General features: G+C 38.1%; 1 protein-coding gene across 1 annotated transcript in view; it reads left to right on the top strand.

Moving 5' to 3' along the window:
• UTP20 (UTP20 small subunit processome component) overlaps positions 1 to 25,074 on the top strand; it is a 96,963-nt gene that overhangs the window by 35,544 nt on the left and 36,345 nt on the right. The window contains exons 22-30 of the mRNA XM_032644495.1: positions 2,448 to 2,633; positions 8,685 to 8,775; positions 9,852 to 9,937; positions 10,509 to 10,634; positions 14,516 to 14,682; positions 16,349 to 16,557; positions 21,007 to 21,150; positions 21,744 to 21,823; positions 24,730 to 24,947. Coding sequence (XP_032500386.1) covers positions 2,448 to 2,633; positions 8,685 to 8,775; positions 9,852 to 9,937; positions 10,509 to 10,634; positions 14,516 to 14,682; positions 16,349 to 16,557; positions 21,007 to 21,150; positions 21,744 to 21,823; positions 24,730 to 24,947 — 1,307 coding nt within the window. The remainder of the gene's footprint in view (positions 1 to 2,447; positions 2,634 to 8,684; positions 8,776 to 9,851; positions 9,938 to 10,508; positions 10,635 to 14,515; positions 14,683 to 16,348; positions 16,558 to 21,006; positions 21,151 to 21,743; positions 21,824 to 24,729; positions 24,948 to 25,074) is intronic.

Raw genomic sequence — 25,074 nt, 5'->3', positions numbered from 1 at the left:
AAGTGACCTTAACAAGAGTTGTTTTGGTTGACCTGATAGGGATGACATTCTGATTAAAATGGCTTAAGAGAAGATGGAGAAGAAAAATGGAAACTGCAAGTGTGGGCAGTTCTTGAAAAAAGGAAGTAGACGTAGGTGGAAGGAGGTGTGGGAGCAGAAGGGGAGCCGTTGTTGTCTGGGTTGACGTTGAGCTTAAACAGCCTGTGTGTAGGCGATGCTAGCATGAATGATCCATAAGGGAGGGGCAATGGGTAATGCAAGAGAGGGGATAAAATCGCGAGAGCCCTGCCTTTGAATAGGCAGGAGGTGACAGGATTCTGTGCATAAGTGAAGAGGTTTGCATGGATAATTCATTCTGGGAAAGGTTACAAGCAAAGATGCACACAGGTCAGTAGATATGGTGGTGGAAGAGTAATGATTTTCTCTTTTTTTCACATAGGTCTTTGGGCTTTATGTCTAAACAATAGCAGTGACGTTCAGCTTCCTTGCCTTGTTTTGAAGATCATGTAGTGTTTATCAGTTGTTTTGTGAATTGCAAGGGGCTGTACCTATGCAAGCCCGTATTAAAGGTGTTAGTAGGATATGAAGTTCCTATCATGTTAATTTTTCAAGTTTTTCCCCAAAGAAATAAATTACTCCTTAGCTTAATGTAAAGACCTTCCTCTAGTAGCACAAGGTGCTGTGAGGTGTGGATGGAGGGTGGAGCCTGTAACAGGATGTGAGTCTCTGAGTTTAAGGAAACTTAAAGACTGGAAAGACACAATTTTTAAAAAATGTTGAAGATTAATTGGCACTGATTACCTATAACTAATACTTTTGTAAATGATCCAAACTAATGAAAAACCCAAAGGTCACCTTTAATTCTGACTTTGAAATATATTATGGGCTTTTAATTTGGGGGGTTATAAATTTATACTTCTAAATATGTTTCATATAATTTGGTATTAGGACTAATTGTGAATCCGTTGTAAACATTCTCTGAGAAGAACCAAACCAGAAGCAGAAATGAATGACTAACAATTGCAACAGTATCTCAGTGATAGGTGACATTTAATAGTACTTGCTGTGTGTTAGACACTCTTATAAGTGCTTTGTATGAATTATGTAATAAATGAATGAGTGAACATGCTGTGCATGGAGGTAAAGGTTAATATGTCATGTGGTTAATTGAGGGCTGAGAGTATAGTACACACGTTTTTAAATGGATAATGGTGCAGTTTTTAAAGGACAACTTTGCTCATTTCATTCATTCATTTATTTTTTATTTATTAAGGGTAAGATCCTGCCAGCTAAGAGTACAGCGTTGAGTATGGTAGGGTCTCAGCCTTCTAGGTTTAGTGTTGTGTATTAACCTATAGTGTATTTCTTCCAGGTGTGCTGGTAGGATGCTATCCTCAAATATGTATTGTATAAGTGTATTTTTAAATTTATTTATTTATTTTTGACTGCATTGGGTCTTAGTTGCTGCGTGCGGGGGCTCTTCTTTGTTGTGGTGCACGGGCTTCTCATTGCGGTGGCTTCTCGTTGTGGAGCATGGGCTCTAGGCACACAGGCTTCAGTAGTTGTAGCACAACGGCTCATTAGTTGTGGCTCACGAGCTCTAGAGTGCAGGCTCAGTAGTTGTGGCACACGGGCTTAGTTGCTCCGTGGCATGTGGGATCTTCCCGGACCAGGTTTCAAACCCATGTCCCCTGCATTGGCAGGCGGATTCTTAACCACTGTGCCACCAGGAAAGTCCCTATCAGTGTATTTTTGAGTGAGGACTTTAAAGTCTATCTGATCAGTTTCCTTATATCTATAGCCCAGTGTCATGCACAGAACAGGCAACAAAGTAATAATTGTTGGATGAATGAACCAAAGTGACACAAAACTAATGCACTGAATGATAGCCTTCAAGATAGCATTAGTTACCTACAGCAATGGACCAAAATTAAAAGGATGGAATTCAGTAAGAACAAATGTGAATACCAACTGCACAAGCTTAGTTTAGAGGAGCCAAAATATAAAGCCTTCCTGATTTTCATTGCCTGGACATTTAGTCTGAGTCTGTGTCACGTTGTGACTTCCCTCAAAAGCAATGAATTGATAGTCCCACCTGTCTTACCAGGTCATACCTGGAGGACTGAATACTATAATATAATCTACCCCTATCCCCTCCTCCCCAAGTTGTGGTTCCAGAGACAGGGAGGCTGATATCAGCTTAGTCCAAAGTAGACATTTCACATATTTTCAACAGTGTAACAATGAAGTGGCTGTCTTCTGCAGTGATTGACTTGTCAAATTAGGTACTTAAGAGGGGCTGAGTTTAAATGTTGTAGAAGATGCTTGACTAATGTGCCTCTGATGTCTCTTCTGTGTGTGAGTCTGTGAACTGGGGACATACATCTGTCATAAACATTTAGGATATTTAGCTTCATCTGTTTCATATTACTCTCTTTCCACTGTAGCAATGAGTATTACCCAGCAGATCTGCAAGTTGCACCAACCCAGGATCTGCGAAGAAAAGGCAGAGGGCTGGGGGCAGAGGAAATAGAAGAGGAACCTGTTGCCGGAGAGGATGAAGAGTTGGGGGAAGAGCTGGCGCCCCAAGATGAACCCTCACAAAAGAAAAAGACAAGAAGAGCTGCGGCCAAGTAAGTTCAGCGTTGCTGAAAGATTACAGATCCACGGATCCAGGAGGAGCGGGAAGAGACCTCTTGTGACCTCCTGTGAAATAGTCTGGGACAAGATGAATTACTCAGATAATTATTTACCAAAGTGCTGAATCTTCCTGAGATTTTCTTTTACAACCTGAAGAAAACTGCCAGTGTTCTGAGTTTTTTCTTTGCTTGCTTACTATTTATTTTTTCTTGTTTAGCCACAGAATGTTAAGAGTTTGGGGACTTTGGATCATCTGATTGTAGCGCCTTTTTATAGATGAGAGCACTGGGGCCTGGAGCAGTTAAATGCCCTTGACCTTTGTTGTTCACTTTCATAGCATTGGGACATTATGTTCGTGTACTGGGGCAACACAGAATGGAACATCTTTTCCCTTATAAATAAGCACATCAGCACTCTTAACTTTGCCTTTTGACTTCTTTCCTGATTACTTTTGGCTTTCTTTTTTTCCATGCTGTTACATTCTCTTTCTGACTCTCTGGTTTATTCATTTACCTGAATTGTTAGAAACGTTAGAAAAAAGAAGTGACTCTGCTTTCAGAAGGTACTCCAGCTTACTTGAATATTGTCTGAATTGGGGTGTCAGAGATCCACCAGACTGGCGCTGCTGTGTTATTTTAACACTTTACATCTCAATCTGATATGCACATTTGTTGAGTCTTTCCCATGAGCCATTTGTTAGCTCATCATTCAGCAACTGTATCGAGGTCCTTTTGCTAAGTGCTGGGCAACAGAGGTGAATGGTACCTAGCTTCTGCAGAGTTAGAAGCTCAGTCTAATGCCTGGTGAAATATTTTAACGAAGTATCTTTAAAGGAGTTACAGGAGCACAGTAAAAAAAAAATGACTTAATTCTATCACAAAGGGAAGACTTTTACAAAGGGGAGGGCACCTTTGAAGCTGCAAGACAAAAGTTTGCCAAGCACAGAAGGGCTTGCCAGCTAATGGAATTAGTGTATAAAGCACAGGAGTTTATATACTAAGATCATGGCTAAGCTTCATGGAACCATAGTTCCTTCTCTGCTCCTACCTTCTCACAACTCTGAGCATTCTATCCCCTACTACTTCCTCTAAGACAGAGATCGCTGTTTCCGTCTTTGTATCCTTCAGCATAACAGCTATCCAAAGGTTTGTCCTTGTGTTTATTTGTTGAATAAACGAATAAGCTATTCATGCATTCATACCTCTTCCATTCTCACCCCTGGACCTTTGCTATGTCCTTCTTTCTGCAGTCTCCTTGCCTCCTTGCTGCCAAGTGAAATTCTAGTCCTACTTCGAGGCACAGTTCTCATTCTGCTTCTTCACTGAAGCTCTTCCTGTCTTTTAAACTAGAAGTTATCTTACCCACCTTCAAGCTTTGATAACAGCTGTTCATACCTCTAATCAGGTGCTGCTCCTTGCCTTGGGTACTAATTTTTTTATAAATCATCTATGTAAATTAAAGACTCTTTAAAAATAAGTTCCATGTCTTAATTAATTTTCCTGCCCCCTGTAGCCAAACCTAGAATGTTGCTAGCATTCCCCATCATTGAAAATGTAAGTAAATGGATAATCACATTCTTGGGGCCATCTCAGTATATTCACAGCCCAATTTTATAATCCATGGAACACGTTCCTCACTGGCAAGTATTTAATGAGAACGTGAAAATTAGCTCCTGTTCTCTTTGTCTCCTGAAGGCTACATGGCACATAAAAAATAATAAATGTTGAGGGAAAGGGTATATGTTTCAATAGAAGATTTAAAAAATTTATTTGTAAAACTGAAAAGGCTCAGTGATAAGTAATTACAGAGACATTGTATCAGTCAGAGCTTTCCAGAGAAACAGAACCAGTAGAATGGAGATATATATTGGGGGGGGTGTGTGTGTGTGTGGAGAGATTTGTTTTAAGGAATTGGCTTACGTGATTATAGGAGCCAGCAAGTCCAGAATTTGTTGGGCAGATAGCAGGTTGGAAACTCAGGCAGGATTTGATGCTTGTAGTCTTGAATGTGAAGTTCGAAGGGTAGGATTTCTGTGTGACAGTCTTATGGCAGAATTCCTTTTCTGAGAAACATCAGTTTTTGCTCTTATAGCTTTCAGTTGATTGGATGAGGCCCATCCACATTATTGAGGGTAATCTCCTTTATTTAAAGTCCACTAGTTGTAGATGTTAACAACACATACAAAATATTTTCATTGCAACACCGAGATTAGTGTTTTGTTACATAACTGGGTACTGCAACTTAGGTTGACACATAAGACTAATTATCACAGGCATTTAAGCTAAATATGAATAATAGTGCTTCCCTTACCCCTATTTCTCTACAATATCTTAAAGAGGTCATAATTTCCAGCCATTTTTCTCTATATTAACTAGTAGGGCTTTCACAGTTTTGCTTTCTTTTGCCTAAAACAGAGAAGTGTGTTGTTTGCTAAACCCTTGGGAGCTGAAGCACCACAACTTGTGGTCTTTCATTCAATCCTCACAGAAAATCTGGGAGGTCTTGTCTTTGTTGAGATGAGGAACCTGAGACTCTGAGACATTCAGTGACTTTCCCCAAAGTCAACAGCTCAGAATGGCAGAACCACACATGCAGCTGGTTTCCACCTCTCTCACTTCTCTCTGCTTAAGTATTTTTTTTTTTTTTTTAAACATCTTTATTGGGGTATAATTGCTTTACAATGGTGTGTTAGTTTCTGCTTTATAACAAAGTGAATCAGCTATACATATACATATGTTCCCATATGTCTTCCCTCTTGCGTCTCCCTCCCTCCCACTCTCCCCATCCCACCCTTCCAGGCTGTCACAAAGCACCGAGCTAATATCCCTGTGCCTTGCGGCTGCTTCCCCCCAGCTATCTACCTTACTACGTTTGTTAGTGTGTATATGTCCATGACTCTCTCTCGCCCTGTCAAAACTCACCCCTCCCCCTCCCCATACCCTCAAGTCCGTTCTCCAGTAGGTCTGCGTCTTTATTCCTATCTTACCCCTAGGTTCTTCATGACATTTTTTTCCCTTAAATTCCATATATATGTGTTAGCATACGGTATTTGTCTTTTTCTTTCTGACTTACTTCACTCTGTATGACAGACTCTAGGTCTATCCATCTCATTACAAATAGCTCAATTTCATTTCTTTTTAAGGCTGAGTAATATTCCATTGTGTATATGTGCCACATCTTCTTTATCCATTCATCCGATGATGGGCGCTTAGGTTGTTTCCATGTCCTGGCTATTGTAAATAGAGCTGCAATGAACATTTTGGTACATGACTCTTTTTGAATTTTGGTTTTCTCAGGGTATATGCCAAGTAGTGGGATTGCTGGGTCATATGGTAATTCTATTTGTAGTTTTTTAAGGAACCTCCATACTGTTCTCCACAGTGGCTGAACCAATTCACATTCCCACCAGCAGTGCAAGAGTGTCCCCTTTTCTCCACACCCTCTCCAGCATTTATTGTTTATAGATTTTTTGATGATGGCCATTCTGACTGGTGTGAGATGATATCTCATTGTAGTTTTGATTTGCATTTCTCTAATGATTAATGATGTTGAGCATTCTTTCATGTGTTTGTTGGCATTCTGTATATCTTCTTTGGAGAAATGTCTATTTAGGTCTTCTGCCCATTTTTGGATGGGGTTGTTTGTTTTTTTGTTATTGAGCTGCATGAGCTACTTGTAAATTTTGGAGATTAATCCTTTGTCAGTTGCTTCATTTGCAAATGTTTTCTCCCATTCTGAGGGTTGTCTTTTGGTCTTGGTTATGGTTTCCTTTGCTGTGCAAAAGCTTTGAAGTTTCATTAGGTCCCATTTGTTTATTTTTGTTTTTATTTCCATTACTCTAGGAGGTGGGTCAGAAAGGATCTTGCTGTGATTTATGTCATAGAGTGTTCTTCCTATGTTTTCTTCTAAGAGTTTGATAGTTTCTGGCCTTACATTTAGGTCTTTAATCCATTTTGAGCTTATTTTTGTGTATGGTGTTAGGGAGTGATCTAATCTCATACTTTTACATGTACCTGTCCAGTTTTCCCAGCACCATTTATTGAAGAGGCTGTCCTTTCTCCACTGTACATTCCTGCCTCCTTTATCAAAGATAAGGTGTCCATATGTGCGTGGGTTTATCTCTGGGCTTTCTATCCTGTTCCACTGATCTATCTTTCTGTTTTTGTGCCAGTACCATACTGTCTTGATTACTGTTGCTTTGTAATATAGTCTGAAGTCAGGGAGCCTGATTCCTCCAGCTCCTTTTTTCGTTCTCAAGATTGCTTTGGCTATTCGGGGTCTTTTGTGTTTCCATACAAATTGCGAAATTTTTTGTTCTAGTTCTGTGAAAAATGCCAGTGGTAGTTTGATAGGGATTGCATTGAATCTGTAGATTGCTTTGGGTAGTAGAGTCATTTTCACAATGTTGATTCTTCCCATCCAAGAACATGGTATATCTCTCCATCTATTTGTATCATCTTTAATTTCTTTCATCAGTGTCTTATAATTTTCTGCATACAGGTCTTTCGTATCCTTAGGTAGGTTTATTCCTAGATATTTTATTCTTTTTGTTGCAATGGTAAATGGGAGTGTTTTCTTGATTTCACTTTCAGATTTTTCATCATTAGTATATAGGAATGCCAGAGATTTCTGTGCATTAATTTTGTATCCTGCTACTTTACCAAATTCATTGATTAGCTCTAGTAGTTTTCTGGTAGCATCTTTAGGATTCTCTATGTATAGTATCATGTCATCTGCAAACAGTGACAGCTTTACTTCTTCTTTTCCGATTTGGATTCCTTTTATTTCCTTTTCTTCTCTGATTGCTGTGGCTAAAACTTCCAAAACTATGTTGAATAAGAGTGGTGAGAGTGGGCAACCTTGTCTTGTTCCTGATCTTAGTGGAAATGCTTTCAGTTTTTCACCATTGAGGATGATGTTTGCTGTGGGCTTGTCATATATGGCCTTTATTATGTTGAGGAAAGTTCCCTCTATGCCTACTTTCTGGAGGGTTTTTATCATAAATGGGTGTTGAATTTTGTCGAAAGCTTTCTCTGCATCTATTGAGATGATCATATGGTTTTTCTCCTTCAATTTGTTCATATGGTTTATCACATTGATAGATTTGCGTATATTGAAGAATCCTTGCATTCCTGGAATAAACCCCACTTGATCATGGTGTATGATCCTTTTAATGTGCTGTTGGATTCTGTTTGCTAGTATTTTGTTGAGGATTTTTGCATCTATGTTCATCAGTGATATTGGCCTGTAGTTTTCTTTCTTTGTGACATCCTTGTCTGGTTTTGGTATCAAGGTGATGGTGGCTTCGTAGAAGGAATTTGGGAGTGTTCCTCCCTCTGCTATATTTTGGAAGAGTTTGAGAAGGATAGGTGTTAGCTCTTCTCCTGCTTAAGTATTTTTAAAGCCTTGTAGAGTCTATGAATTAGGAAGTTGAGCATGTAAATGCAGAAGAAGCACTCTTCTCGTTCTGTCTTGGTAGATGATGTGGTTTGTTCGAGGCAACCCCATCTTCAGATTTAACTTTTACCACAGAGCATTGCTCTTTCTTCCTCCTTCTTGGTAAGCAAGAGCCATGGTTACCCAAACTTGGACCTCTGTTGCCTGACATCAGTTTTTATGTTATATAAAAGTGAGGAAGTGTATATTTTTCCACTTTCCTGTCTACTGCATAGGAACTAGATAAGGAATCGTTCCAAAAATTATCTGTGTTCAATCTTGGAATGTATTACCATTTTGATTACTTTCTTTCTACATTTGGTTTAATTTATGGTTTATTCTGAGGACATCCTGAATGATTTTCTGGGGTGGGGAGCCTGAATTTCAGGGGAGGACCTGCCTGAGATTTGGAATTCCTGGAGAATGATTTCCTAAATGCAAATAATTAAAACTTGTCTGTGTAATTAACAATGCAACTATAGTCAAGGTGTTCAGAGTACCTGTCACAGACTAAAATTAGTGGGTACTATCATCTCAAGAAAATAACGTCTGTTCTTTAATTCTGTTTTTTTTCTGTTTTTCTCGGGGGTTTTTTGTTTGTTTTTTAGGCAGTTAATTGCTCATTTGCAAGTTTTCTCTAAGTTTTCGAATCCACGAGCCTTATATCTGGAATCCAAATTATATGAGCTGTATCTTCAGGTAAGTAAAATTAATTCGTGCCACTACAGTTACTTGTGAACTTTCCTCTCCCTTTTTCTTTGCCAAAATAACTTTCAGGTTTTCAATAATTGTTGGAATAGGGCCCATATCTACACTTTAAGTCTAATTTTTTTTTAATTAACAGATATTTTCTGTATCTTGAGAAACAGTTTTAGACAGTACTAATTTAGCAGATTTTTAAAGAAATTTGGGGTGACTAAACATTGATCGGCTGTATTAACAGTGAGTATAACAAAGCGTTAGTTGTCTTGTGAGAATTCGTTTTTAGAAGGGAGTGAGGGTTTGTGCCAAGAGAGCTGCTACTTTTCACTGCTAGGCAAGTTAGCCTTATGGAGCGCCAGGGTTTCAGAATCTTTTCGACTGAATGAAAACAGATAGAATAATAGTCCGTGGAAATCACAATATATGACCTTGAATTCCAAAAAACGTTGCAGAAAAAAATTAACGTCAGAAGCAGAGTAAGCATTGGATGTCATTCTAAACCATCTGGGGAAACGAGATTTTCTCTTTTCATTTGGATGTTTTTTAAATGAAACATATTATTTCATCAAAATTTGTCCTTGTTTTGCCCGTAATTCAGATATAACTTGTTTATAGAGCCAGAGCTCAAAACTCTCAGTTATCCACAGGAAACAAAATTCTGAACTGACTGATCAGAGAGGCTTCAGAGCCAGGTCTTCTTTCCTGGCATCTTCCTGACTGCTCTTACCTTCACGGTATTAGAAGAGCTCTGTCTCATCACAGGACCAGCCCAGTTGGTGTAAATCTAGACTCATGCAGGGAATTGGCCTTGGACAAAAGACAGATAGACCTGAGAATCTGCCATGTGGGAGGCAGGTGTCAGAGTTGTGTTTCTGTTTTGTTCTTTGCATATATTCTGTTCATCTTCCTTTACCTCCAGGAAAATGTAAAGCTATTATCAGGAAATCATCCTTAACCCATGTCTAAGAATTTAGATTCTAAGAATTTTAATTGAGCAAATTAGTACAAGTAAATTATGATCCCATGGTATATGTATATCTGACTTCATTAATTCTATAAAATATCATTCCTAGTTGTTGCTACACCAAGATCAAATGGTGCAAAAAATAACACTGGATTGCATAATGACGTATAAACATCCACATATCCTCCCTTACAGGTAAGTTATTTGAAGCTAAAGAAATACTTGGGGGCTGATTTTTAATCTTTCTACCAGACATCTTCTTATAAAGTAATTTTATAAAGGCCTAGGAAATTCCCTCCCTTCTAAGGGGATCATAATGCTATTTTCAGGTAAGAGATGAAAACTGGAAGTATGTTTGTTAAGAGTGCTTCTCCATAGATAATAAGGTAGGAGAGAGAATATTGAAAAGTATGTGTTGAGGTGGCTATATCGTTTCTTCTTGCTTATACAATGTCATAAAATCTTGGTGATTACTTAGGGAGTCATCATAATCACACCCTAAGAACTGAAGAAAGCTTTCATATTATGCTTTTATAAACAGCTGAATTATTGACTAGCCCCTTATAATCCTTTTTACCTTTTAAAATTTGAAAACTTGCCATTTTGGAAGGTATTTGTGTGAAGACTTTCCTTTATGGATGTCAACTACAGTATAAACTATTCTTAATACCTATTTCATTTATATATGTATAGTACTCTATTAATTATATTTTTTAAAAAGTATTATTGATTAAGTGATGATTTGTGCTGAATTCTATTTTTAAAGGGAAAACTTACAAAGATTGCTTGAAGACAGAAGCTTTAAGGAAGAGATAGTGCATTTTAGCATTTCTGAAGATAACGCAGTAGTGAAAGCAGCCCACCGAGCAGATCTGTTTCCTGTTCTGATGAGGTATTTATACACTTTCAAAACTGATTTTTTAAAAGTTGGTCACAAAAACAATTGTGAGTATCGTATTATGATTCAGCAATTGTAATGGAATATTTCATTTTGACTTTTATTTAATTATTTATTTTTAAAATTGGTCTTTTGGGGAAGTCAAATTGGTATAGAGACTTATTTTAAATATTTTGTCCCTAACATGAGGAAGGATCTTGCCATGGTGTTATTTTAATAATACTGTTGAAATTAAATCCAGTATTTCTCTAAGGTTCGCTATTGAGAAATAGTAGAAATAATTCATTCGTTTGGTATGTAACTAATTATGAGATATAAAAACTATTGATTTATTTAACCATCCACGTTACAAAACTTTATTACTAGTTTTCATAGTTTTCATTGGATTTTCTGGGTCAAAAAGTAATAGTGAATAACAGTCATCGATCAGGTTGTTAGTCCCCTGTTTCAAAACCCTTTGAGACCCCATTTTACTGAGAGTAGCAAAGGGAATCCTTACTACGCCTTTAAGGGCCTGGTATGACCTAGGCCAGACCTACCTCTCTAACTACACCTCTTCCATTTACCACCCCACTCAGAGCCCATTGCACAACCTTTCTTCACAATACTTAGTCATCCAGCATAGCCTCTTTTCTTATTGTGTATCTCCCCTGCTAGAAGGCAAACTCCATGGCTCTTAGTAAATAGTGGTCAAATGAATTTTGTGTTCTCTTTTATGATATAAATCCCTCTTTCTCTGTTTTTTAATTTACGTATTCCTTACAGAGCCTAGAAGAATTAACTGTGGTAATAGTGGTTGTGGTTATCCTTGTCTTGCTACTGGCTTTAACAGTAATGTTTCTAAAGCAGTCGTTCTTAAAATGTGGTCTGCTCCTTCTTGGTGGGGGCTGTCCCAGAGATGTTCTCAGGAGGCCCACGAGGTTAAAACTTTTTTCATAATACTACTAAGACATTACCTTTTCCATTGTGCTAACATTTGTGCTCACCAGGCAAAAGCAATGATGCGTAAAACTCCGGGTGCCTTAGCATGAATCAGGACAGTGGCTCCTGACTCTGCTAGCCATTCTTCATTGCCACAGACCTGGAGTTTAAAAAAATAAAATAAAAAGCTGGTTTCATTCAATACCCTTAGATGAATCTTGGGCCTTGAGTACTTGTCTTTTTATTATTCTATATGCAAAAATGGGAGGGATGCATGAGACACTTCTGCCGCTCACTTGTTCCCATGGAATTTTTTTCATGTTTTCCAAGTAACTGATGCATGTTACAGGATCATTCATGGGTAAAGATCTGTTCAAAGTGCAAGATAGACAGATGGATTTTAATGTAACAGAGTTCACAAAGTTCACTGATACGGTTTCAGATTCCACCTTGCAACCAGCCTTTAAGAAACTGCTTCCTGTTGAGGTTTGGTGTAGTATCAATGTGGAATATCCACAGTTATCTGAAAAGAATTATCTGAAAGTTTATAAAACATTTTTCTCTTCTACAACTACATATCTGTGTAAGGCTGGATTTTCTTCAACCACAATATATTGCAACAGATTGAATGTGGAAGCAGATAGGAGAATTCATTTATCTTCTAATAAGCCAGGCAATAAAGAAATTCGGAGGAAAAAAAAAAAGTAAAACAATGCCTCTAGTCTCACTAATTTTAGGAGGGACAGGTTCGGAATATATAGAACTAATTTTTATTAGAAATGTTACTTTTGCTAACTTGTTTTAACCTGTGCTATGATAAATAGCAATAAATAAAACTCATGTATACAAAAGCTCTCCAATAATTCTTAAGATTGAAAAGGGATCCTAATATTGAAGAGTTTGAAAACCATTCTCTTTAAATTTTGAATGTTAAGTCAGTAGTTTTATCATGCTAAGAAAGTAGCTTTTATTACTATGCTATTTAGTATTTCTGCTAAATGGATGTTGAATTTTATTAGAATGACTATTAACCATGTATTAAAATGATCATATTAACTCTTTTCTATGAGCTATTGATCTGTATTAATCTAATAGATTTTACTAATGATTCTTTCTTGCATTCCTGGGATAATCCTTATTCAGCTTTAATATCATTTTAATGCAGCACTGAGTACTGTTTTCAGAAATGTCGTGGGGTTTTTTCCCCCAGTTATTTATTTATTTATTATTACTGAATATTTATAATATTGTGTTAGTTTCAGATGTACAGCAAAGAGATTCAGTTATACAGTTTCCTGTGCTATACAGTAAATCCTTGTTGCTTATCTATTTTATGTATAGTAGTTTGTATCTGTTAATCCCCAACTCCTAATTTATCCTCCTCCCCCTCCCTTTCCCCTTTGGTAATCGTAAGTTTGTTTTCTATGCCTGTGAGTCTGTTTGTTTTGTATATAGATTCATTTGTATTATTTATTAGATTCCACATATAAGTGATATCATTTAATATTTGTCTTTGTCTGACTTACTTCACTTGGTATGATAATCTCTAAGTCCATCCATGTTGCTGCCAGTGGCATTATTTCATTCTTTTTTATGGCTGAGTAATATTCATATATATATATATATATATATATATATATATACACATATGTTTATATATACACACACACCACATTTTCTTAAACTAGTCATCTGTCGCTGGACACTTAGGTTGCTTCCATGCCTTGGCTACTGTAAATAGTGCTGCTGTCAACATTGGGGTGCATGTGTATTTTCAGAAAAATTAAGAGTTTTCTCCAGATATATGCCCAGGAGTAGGATTGCTGGATCATAAGTTAGCTCTATTTTTAGTTTTTAAGGAACCTCCATACTGTTCTCCATAGTGGCTGCACCAATCTACATTCCTACCAACAGTGTAGGAGGGTTCCCTTTTCTCTACACCCTCTCCAGAATTTATTATTTGTAGACTCTTTGATGATAGCCATTCTGACAGGTGTGAGGTGATACCTCATTGTGGTTTTGATTTGCTAGAAATGTTGTGTTTTTTGTTTTTAGGCAATATTGGTATGTAGTTTATTTCTCTTCCTTAATCCATCTTGATATCACAACTATACCACCTTCATAAATGAAAAAGGACTGTTTCCTTCTTTCTCTCTGCTGTGAAACTATATCACGGGGATTGTTTTTCCTTGGAAGTTTTAAAAATTCATCTGTAAAACTATGTGAGCTCCAAGTCTACTGATTTATTCAGGGTTTCTTAAGTTCCTTTTTCTTATTTATATGTGTGTTTTTGCCAGAAAATTACCCATTTAATTGAAATCTTTCCAGTTTCCTTATTTTACTTATAGTTTTGCTCTTATTTTACTTCCTTTTAATCTATATATTCTTTAAATTTTTTTTTTTTTTTTTTTTTTTGTGGTACGTGGGCCTCTCACTGTTGTGGCCTCTCCCATTGCGGAGCACAGTCTCCGGACGCGCAGGCTCAGTGGCCATGGCTCACTAGCCCAGCCGCTCCGCGGCATGTGGGATCTTCCCAGACCGGGGCACGAACCTGTGTCCCCTGCATCGGCCGGCAGACTCTCAACCACTGCGCCACCAGGGAAGCCCTAATCTATATATTCTTGTTTTCATTTTTCCTTGATTAGACTTACCTCTGGCTTGCCTAGTTTATTGCTTTTTTTCTCTTCCAAAGAACCACCTTCTAGCCATTGTCTTTATTATTTCCTTCTTCCTGCTTCCCTTAGCCTTGTGTTTGTTGTTATTTTAAATTTCCATATTAAATATCTAATTTCTATTTTCATTCTTCCTTGTTTTAGAATGTATCCATTTAAATCTGTTGAGTTACTATTGTAGCCTTTTAGGAAAATGAAACAACTGTGTTTTAGGGTTAATGTGCAGATAAATAATGTTTTAGGATGAACGTGCAAACAAATAACATTCTTTGGACTTTTTAGAATTTTGTATGGCCGAATGAAGAATAAAACTGGGAGTAAAACTCAGGGGAAATCTGCTTCTGGCACCCGCATGTCCATCATTCTGAGGTTCCTCGCTGGGAGCCAGCCTGAAGAGATCCACATATTCTTAGACCTGCTGTTTGAGCCTGTGAAGCACTTCAAGAATGGTAGCTATCAACTAGCTGCCGCTCTGCATGCATGTTGTCTGCTCAGACCTCTGCTGTCTCAGGCTGTTTCCCACGCTCTTGGGCATCTTTCTTAGGGGGTCACTCTTCCTAATCTCGAAGGTGGTCTTTTTGCTGACACAGTTTTTTAAAAACTTTGATTGAATTAGGTGGAGCTAACAAATGATCCTGGGGATTATCGTCATCCCTGTGCTAATAAGCCCCTGATTACAAAATGTGTATTTTTTGTTGTTATTGTACATTTAGGCCATTTGAAAAATGATGCTTATCCATATATGATGAATAAGTTTCTCCTTAGAAACTTAAAGCATGCTGCAAAATTAATCTTAATAGTCTTGGCATGTATTCATTCACTGAATCGCTCATCTATTGCATAATGATTTGTTGAATACCTCCTGCACCCCAGACACTCTGTTGAATATAGAAAAATGAATATTTGTAATCTCTGCTCTGAGCCTCACGGTCTAAACATAGTGGATTAGTAAGTGTATACAATGAGCTGTGATGCTCTGTGGTATGTTCTCCAGTATGCGATCTTAGTAATTAATAGTGATAATAATGGCTAACATTTACTGAGTTCCTACTTCATGCCAGACATTATGACAGGCCCTTTACGTATAACTCAGTTGACTGTTAAAACGGCCACATTAGGTTTCAGTACTTGGTTGTCCCCATTTTATACATAAGGAGACTGAGGCTTAGAGAGGTAAGTGTTTTGCCCATGGTAAACCTGGTATTTGAACACAGATATTCCTGACCATAGTACTTCTGCTCCAGTCTTAAAATTGCTTTGTTTTGGGCAAACATAGATATGTATTTATAGGGTAATGTGTTGCTTTTTTTCCCCCCCTCGGGGGGTGGGGGAGGGGAGGGGATAATAGATATAGCTGTTAAAAGCTCTTCTTTCAGTGTAATATGGTCCTGTGAAGGAAGTTGGCTGTAACGAATAGAAGAGTTTTTGTTCAGTGTAATAGCCTCTGTTGTAAGAGTAGCTATTAATGATACCCTTATGGATAGACTGTTTTGATGTATGAATCAGTAAGCTCATGATCTCGTACCAGTTGGTTTGAAGTAAAGCTCAAGCAATAACAATTCAAGTCTTTTAAGTAAATTATGAAATCAGTATGGTACCTGTTTATAAAGGACCATTGTTTTATTTATTTATCAGGGGCTGCAAGAGAAATAAAACACTTGATTCTCAGCCTTAAAGGAGCTTATAATGTAATAAGACATTTTCCTGGAAACTGCTGAAGATAGCATAGTCCATGAAAGCTGAGAGGGAGAAAATGTGTGGAAAGTTGATAGACGGAATAAAATGGAATTCCTTAGGTTTTGAGGAACAGTATAAATAGGGTGAGAATTGGGCTTAGAGGCTTAGTTCTGTCACAAGTTTCTTACTTTCCTTTACTCCTCAGTTTCCTCATCTATAAAATGATAGTAGTAAAAGCCATCACATCTAGCTCATTGAATGTTGGGTAAGAATCAAAAGGAGAAATAATACAAGTAAAGTACATTATCATCTGTAAATCATTATAGCAGTAGAAAATGCTGTATTATTGAGGGAAAGTGAAAGGAAGCTATAATTATAAATAGTAACAAACTAATGTTTCCCTTCACATGTTATCTCTGCTCCTCTCTGTTTCACTAGGAGAATGCCATTCTGCTGTCATTCAAGCAGTAGAAGATTTGGATTTGTCTAAAGTTCTTCCTTTGGGTCGTCAGCACGGTATCTTAAATAGCCTTGAGATAGTATTAAAGAACATTAGTCATCTGATCAGTGCATACTTACCAAAGATTTTGCAGATACTGCTCTGCATGACCGCAACTGTATCCCACATCCTTGATCAACGAGAAAAGGTGAGAGAGATTCACTTTACAACGCTTTCTTCTTGGGTAAAAGTCTGTGTCTTACTTGGGAAATTGGTTGGGGCCTGAATATCTAACATCCTTCTAGGTTACTTCTTTCTTATGTAAAGTATCTCTTTATTTATTTTTTTTTTAAGTATTTTTCTTTCTTTTTTTAAATTTAATTTAATTTCTGTATTTATTTATTTTTGGCTGTGTTAGGTCCTCGTTGCTGCACGTGGGCTTTCTCCAGTTGCGGCGAGAGGGAGCTACACTTCATTGCAGTGCGTGGGCTTCTCACTGCAGTGGTTTCTCTGGTTGCGGAGCACGGGCTCTAGACGCGCGGGCTTCAGTAGTTGTGGTGCGTGGGCTCAGTAGTTGTGACTCGTGGGCTCTAGAGTGCAGGCTCAGTAGTTGTGCCTCACGAGCTCTAGAGTGCAGGCTCAGTAGTTGTGCCTCACGAGCTCTAGAGTGCAGGCTCAGTAGTTGTGGCTCACAGGGTTAGTTGCTCTGCGGCATGTGGGATCTTCCTGGACCAGGGTTCGAACTCGTGTCCCCTGCATTGGCAGGCGGATTCTTAACCACTGCACCACCAGGGAAGCCCAAGCATCTCTTTAAAATGGCCTTCCCTACAATGGGAATCTTCACTGTTATAAATATTTATGAATAGCTAGAAAATGCAGATTATAGCAAGTGTCTATTTAAAAAGGAGGTGAAATGATAGGTAGGGAGTTAGTTCTGTATACATCTCAGAACAAAGTCAGAGGTAGTTGAGCTGATGTTTCTTAGATCTTAATTTCAGGAACATAAAAGTGTAGGACATCTTCTAACATTTAATTCAAAGTGATTGGATAATGAATAGAATACTGTTAGCACTGTCCTTGTTATTTTGAGACAGAGTTCCCCTCTTTTAAAGGTAAATGCTTGCCTATTGTAAGTGTAATGTTTTAAATAAAGGTAAGTAGCAAGATAGGGCAAGACAAGTCAGCTAGCTAACTGCCAGGAGGCTTCGTGAGTTGGTGCTTAGGAAATGTTTTCTGAATTATATTCAAGACTATATTTATGTTTTGTTGAAACAGGTATGTGGACATAAGTATACACATTGGAGTTTAGGGAAACTTAATGTTTTTATGGACTGACTGAAGGCTTGTTGGAGAAAATGGGACTTGAAGTGAAAACCCAGACTCAGATATCTGCTGTCGATTCTCAGTTAATGACAAATAGGCACAGTTTTGATTTGGCTAAAATTCATCTCATTTGTTTTAGGGATATGCCTGATGAACTGCCTCTCAAATACATAACTAAAAATTGACAGCCAAAGTTTAACACTGTTTTTTCAGGCTATGCATGGGTATAAATCTGCTTTAGTAATGAAATAATATTCTCTGGTTAACAAGATCTACAGATTGAGAATACACCTTCCATTTTGCTAGGCACTATTTTATTTTCATCATTCTTTCATTCATTCCTTCAACAAATGTTAAATGAGCCCCTGCTGTTTGTCAGGCACTGTACTAAGGTTTGGGATGAAGCAGCAAACAAAAGTTCCTGTGCATTTAATTATACAGTAAATACTTACTTCACACCTACTATCTCCCAGACATTGTTGTAGGTGGAGAACGAGATGGTAAGGACTCCGTTTCTTGGGGAGAAGATTATAGATAAATACAAAAATAATCAGAATAATGACAGATGGTAAGTTCTAAGAGGAAAATAAACTCCGGAGCCTCCTCTGCAGATCTCTTAAAATCCTCCTCTGTGTCACTGTCTCCTCTCCAGTACTCTGCTCTGTGACTTCTAGCCACCTTGGCCTCCCCAAGTCGCACAACTGTCTCCTCATTTGAAGAAGATTGTTGGATTCTCCCTGGGCTCTTCCTTTCCACACCGAGGCCTGAAACTCTGCAGGCAGGAAGCCGGGGACTGTGTAGGACTCATCTCATCTGTTTCCCCTCTCTCAGGGATTACTGTCCTCTGTTGCCTGCTGTCCAGTGTCCAGAAATCATTGTTTCATATATTCTATTCAGCTTTTTAGTGTCTTGAGAGGGCAGGATAAAATCTGGTCCCTGTCACTCCATCTTGACTAGAAGCAGTAAAACCACGCAAAAGGAGCAGGCAGAACAGTCCTCTGACTTAACACAGGGCTGGGAACAGCTCGTGTTCCCAACAGCCAGAGCAGAAACCTCATGAGACCTGGGGCATCAGGGAGAGTCCTTGGACGGGGATTGCCTCAGTAGTGGAGCCAGATTTAGCCCAAGCATAAAGGCTGCTATGACACCACTAACAAAGCTTAAGAAGATCAAACCTTTTCCTAATAAATTAACTGCATCCCTGTTCAGAAACTTCTAGGTGATTTAAATGAAACTAGAATTCACAGTGTCTGACATCTAGTCAGGTATTACCAGACATGCAAAGAAAGGAAGATTTTGCCCATAATGAAGAGAAAGACCAGTGGATAGAAGCAGACCCAGAAATGACACAGGTAGTAGAATCAGACAAGGACATTAAAACAGCTGTTAGAAATACACTCCATATATTCACAGAAGTAGAGGAAGGCATGAGCATGTTAGGGAAAGACATGAAGCTGTAAAGAATTTAAAATGAGGGAATGTGGTAGGAAGTGACCCATCTGGAGGTGGATGGGTGCTGCTCTTACTAGGGTGTTCAGGGCCACCTCTAAAGAGGGGATATTTGAGCTGACACCTCCCCAGCCACTGGAAGAACATTTCAGGCAGAGAAAATGACTAGTAGTACAGAGTCCTGAGGTGGAACATTCTTGACACATCCTGAGAAGAGACAGAAGGCTGAGGTGGCTAGAGCACAAGGAGCAAGATGTGTAAGATGAGGTCAAGAGGTGGGTAGGGCCTCGTAGGCTATGATGAGGAGCTGGATTTACTCTGAAGTGTACTCGGAAACCTCTGAGAGGTTTGAAAGCAAGGGAATGATAAGGTCAGTTTGATGTTCCAAAACTTGCTTTGCTTGGTGGAAAGAGGCTGTGTAGGGCCAGGAGTGGAAGCTGAAAAGGGGTCTTAGAAGTTTTTTTTGTCTGTGTTACATGAGAGCTTCAGGGCCATAGGGAGAATTGTGTGAGAATTTTAGTTTTTACCTTATAGTGAGGGATAGTGACTACCTATACATGGCTATGTTAAGTCATGAAATGTTACAGGTTGTATAAACCCTCGGTAAGCCCTCTGACTTTCTGGTTAACTTAGAAGGCGTTACTCAGGAATGCAGCCTTTCTCCTGAGTCAACAATCAGTAACTCAAAGGATCATTAATGCAATTTCACAGTTCATTAGACAGTGAGGTGCTAGCCTTCCAGACACGTAGGAGCTTTCTTTTCTGTTCTGTTCTTTTTTTTTTTAATTCTTGGAAAAGTCCAAGGAATTCCTTGAGGTTCTGTAATGAATTATTGCACGGTAATATGCTCAAGTGAGTTAAAGTTCTACATTTGTGTGTTTGAGCTAAGTTACACATTTACTTTTTTGTATCTTTCAGATCCTCCAGGGCATTGACTGACACTGAAATAGGGGTCTTGAGGGTTCTTGAGGGTCATTTTGGTTTGGGTTTGTTTTTGTTTTGTTTTGTTTTGTTTTTATACATTTAAGCAATGAGGTACTTCGTAAATGTCCATAAACTCAGTCATATGGACTGTTCCTCTAGGAATTAAAGTCTCCAGTTGCTCATTTTCAGGATTTTTCTCCAGTTTACTCAACAATTACTGAGAAGTCTGGGCAGCTGATTACAAAAGAGAAGAGTACATGCAGATCCTACTTGATTGGATGGGAATAGGGGAAAGGGAGGGGTCTGATTTGATGTCATGTTTGCCAAGGTTGGTTTCTTACTACTCCGGGGGATCATGATACCATGTTTTTTCAAATGTCAGTAATAGTTTCTATTTTTCACCAAACATGATCTAGCAGATAATGAAAATATTGCCAGTAGAATTGAAGCAGAACAGAATGACTTGTAATTGTGTCACCTTCTTATGCTTGCCTGTCGTCTCCTCTCTTTGTAACTTGTATAATGAGATAATCAGCTAAAAGTGAATGGTAGAAACTTGATGGGTATATGAACTATCATGATTCCTCAGACTTTTGCATAGCAAAGCAATGGCATCCTTGTTCATATTCTCTTGAATTTAAAATGTATAGTTTCAGAAAAGTAAAACAATGTAGAATACAAAACAGCTGTTCCCACTGAGATTTTGTTTTGCCCTAAGGACACAGTGTGATTTTACTGGGCCTGATAATAGAACACATCTCACCACTTGGTTTTTTTAAGTATGCTTTCCCCTCTTGTTCAATAAGGAAAGCAATATGACTTACTCAGTTGGCGTTTCCATGTGGATCAGAGCTTCATAACAGGATCCCAGCTTGATTCTTCACCACCTGAGCAGGAGTGCCGCCCTGAGGAGTCAAGAAAAAAAGCGATATCTTTTTAATAGAAGATCTTTATTTTACAGATACAGCTGAGGTTTATTAACCCACTGAAAAATTTAAGACGTCTTGGAATCAAAATGGTAACTGATATCTTTTTGGACTGGGAGTCCTATCAGTTCAGAACAGAAGAAATTGATGCTGTATTTCATGGTGCAGTTTGGCCCCAGGTAAAGCTTGATTTCTCTGTTCTGCCTGGATACCTTCTGCTTTTTCCTTTAATACTGCTTCACCAGCACGGTCTGCACCCAGCCACGAATGCTAATCTGGGTCTTTTCTTTCACATCAAGCCTTTCTTTGCTTCTGCAAGTTTTAGAACACTTTTCTTTGCCTCCACTACCACCTAAAGCTCCAGAGCTAGTTTCTCCAATACCATAGCATTTATACTTAAGGCTAATTTGAATATGACTGTTGTCTCTTAAGCAAATGTAACCTAACTTTTGTAGCACCTCACATAGTATGCCTTTGGGTTTTGACGAGCATGAGGAAGAATACACAGGGTTTTTTCTTATTTCCTTGTTTGATTTCTCTGGTTGTCCCCACTTGGTGATGATAACTGGTGTAGTTATAGCTAAGACTGTAGGAGAGACTTGATTTTAGGAAAGATTTCTCACTACTCAGTTTGTCCTTTAAATGTTTATCTCTTGGCTCTTTTATCCTCTGGTGTGATTTCTGTTCTTGTTCTGCTTTTCAGTTGTTTGGTTTTTTTCTACAATTCTGTGTATGTTCTTATTTTGTATTCTGTTTTTATTTTGTGTCCTAGATCAGCAGGCTTGGATCTGAGAGTCAGTATTCTCCTACTCCTCTGCTGAAGCTAATTAGTATCTGGTGCAGAAATGCAAGGTATAATCTTTTTTTTTTTTTTTTTTTTTTTTGCCTTTAAAAAGGGCAGTGTTTTAGACTGACTGGTCAAGGGAACTGGTAACGTAATTTATGCTCTTTCCACACAGTGACCTACTTTCAGTGCAGTTAAAAAGAATAAGGCAGTTGAATCTCAAAATGCATAGTTTGAAGAAAAGTACAAGTTGCTGAATAATAGGTGTAGTGTGTTCCAGGAAAAATGCTTTTATATGTGTATGTATGTGTGTATAAATACAAAATGAAATAGAAAATGGATCAAGGCTACATGAGAAACAATGTCACCATAGCAAGTGGAGGTTTGATGAGCTGGAGTGGGGAAGGGAGACTTTTCATGATATATCTTTGGAGTGTTTGAATTACTTACAGCAATAAAAAAAAGGAAAAAATAGATAAAACAACATTTTGCAATTTAATATAAATTAAAATTGTAGAGTGTATATTATATCAAGACTTACACATTTTTAGCTATTTTTACAATTTCATTAAAACTTGAAAATTAGGGATTTCCCTGGCGGTCCAGTGATTAGGACTCTGTGCTTCCACTACAGCGGGCCCAGGTTCCATCCCTGGTTGGGGAACTAATATCCCTCAAGCTGTGTGGCATGGCCAAAAAAAAAGAATTGAAAATTGAAAATCAGTAGTATTGGGGGGCTTCCCTGGTGGTGCAGTGGTTAAGAATCCACCTGCCAAAGCAAGGGACATGGGTTCGATCTCTGGTCCTGGAAGATCCCACATGCCACAGAGCAACTGGGCCCACGCTCCACAACTACTGAGCCTGTGCCCTAGAGCCTGTGAGCCACAACTACTGAGCCCACGCTCTGCAGCTACTGAAGCCCGTGTGCCTAGAGCCCATGCTCCTCAACAACAGAAGTCACCACAATGAGAAGCCCGCACACCGTAATGAAGAGTAGCCCCCGCTCGCCGCAACTAGAGAAAGCCTGCACACAGCAACAAAGACCCAGCGCAGCCAAAACTAAATAAATTTTTTAAAAAAGAAGAAAATTAGTAGTATTGGGATTGATATGGCTGTTCTTCCAATGTGTAGTGATTGTATCAGCAGTTTGATTTGACCTGGCAAAGGGAAAAACAGATGTGAAACACACTAGGTAGTTATATCATCACCCAAATATTACAATTTTGCATGTTTGCTTAAAAATAAAAGCTGATTTGTAATTCGCATTCTGTCATTTTCCCGGTTCCCACTTAAAAATTTCACAAGCTTTCTGGATTTTCTAGGTCATTGTCTTCTCTTCTTTGTAAAACTCCATCTAAATATGCATACAGCGCTAATGGTCACAAATCAGTATCCTTTTGTGGACATTATGAGCCATTTACAGAACCTTCATCTACTGATGGTTCAGAGATGCTGTGTTACAGACCAAATGAATATTTGCTGAAGAATGTGGGAACTTTCAGTAAAGTTGGGAATGTGAGAAACCTATTTTGTTTATCTCAGTGATGGAAACAGACTTAAGTTTGCCCTGGTCTATTTTGAAGAATGAAAGATAGAATAAAATAAAATGTGTTTATTGTTGATTCAGTGATGTTAAAATCTTGGCATCAGTTTTTACAAAATTGGGATCATACCTTATAGCTAGCTTTTGATTTTGTTTTTTTCATGTAAATTATGTCACGAACGTTTCCCCGTGTCATTAAATAGTCTTCAAAAACAATACCTTGCCATTGGCTTCCTCAGGAAAGCCTGTTTTATTTTTACTGTCATAAGGGCTCTTTTCATTTATTTCCCAATCTGAGAAAGCAATTTCATATCTTGCTTTTTCATTGGACATTTATAAGCAGCACTTCATAGGCATACTTGAAAAATATTTTATAGTTGTGTCATTGTTAATACAAATAAGCCATGAAGGACTTTCATCCAAGAAGACTTTACAGTGGTGACTTGGTTTATATGTTAGTTGGGTCCTTACTCAAGTATAGATCCGCATCATTGGATGCCACCTCATTGTCTTCTACAATTTCTCTCTCGTTGACAATGGACATATGATATGTAAAGTATCTTGCTTGGTGCCTGCGCATACTATCCCCAGTATCTGTTGGACAAAGATGTATGAGTATAACCTCTTAGAACTGTTCTTTCAGTCTCTCAGGACTAAGTATGTTAAAGTGCTTGAGCTCTTTTTCCAGTGATGATGAATTGGTAAAGCCAAACTATTTGAATTTTTTCAGTTTGGCCTTCCTACTGATTGTTAGGATTGCATCTCTGGCTGTAAAACAATTGCTAGTTTGCCCGTGGCTGGAAAGCTTTTGTGTTCTCTACCTTTTTGGGTATCGTTCGTGTGAGTCTTTCATTACTGGAGATGGATTCATCTCCCTCCCTTGACAAATGATCCTAATCTGAATGTTGCATATCCTAATTCAGCAAATATTTGTTTGGTCTGTGGTCTGTACTCCTAATTTTCATGTTGTAGTACATGGCTTTTATGTGAGCATATAAACATTCATATTCTAGAAGGCTTATAATTGAAAAATAGCCTGTCTTTAATACATTTCTTTTAGAACTAGGGCTTAGACTGCAGTTCACAGCTCAGGTCTATGACTTATTAGCTCATTGGCTTCAGACAGTTCTCAATTTCTTCATCTGTAATGTGGAGATAAGGATACCACCTTAACATAGAGATGTTGTGAGGATTAAATGAGAAATATACATAAAGTGCGTAGATAATAATAATGGTTGTATGGTGCCTGGAATTATTATCCATCAAATTTTAGATTTTAAAGTAATTTCCCTTCTGAGTAATCTTATTAACATTCATATGCACACATACACATATATATTCATTAAACTCTATGAAAATTCATATGGAACATGTTTTTAGAAATAAACGTATTGAAAAAGAAGATGACTATTTTAGTGTTTTTTCTTGCAGATATTTCCCTTTCCTGGCTAAACAGAAACCTGGGCACCCGGAATGTGATATCCTGACCAATGTTTTTGCGATTCTCTCAGCAAAGAACCTCTCTGAAGCCACAGCTAGTATTGTGATGGAAATAGCCGATGACCTTCTTAGCCTTCCAGATTTTGAACCCACAGAAACAGTTTTGAGCTTACCGGTGACAGGATGTGTATACACAGAAAGTGCAGATGGTATGTAAGCTGTACAGAGCAAACGATTCTTATACTTCTGAGGTATCATTTGTGCCCTCAGAATGGAAAAGTTGATAGAATCTGACTCTTTTTATAACTTACGCTATTAGAAGAGTTTCTTTTCTCT

The sequence above is a fragment of the Phocoena sinus genome, chromosome 10 (genome assembly GCF_008692025.1).
Source record: "Phocoena sinus isolate mPhoSin1 chromosome 10, mPhoSin1.pri, whole genome shotgun sequence".
Taxonomy (NCBI): Eukaryota; Metazoa; Chordata; class Mammalia; order Artiodactyla; family Phocoenidae; genus Phocoena; species Phocoena sinus.
This window is presented reverse-complemented; position numbering and strand designations above follow the sequence as displayed.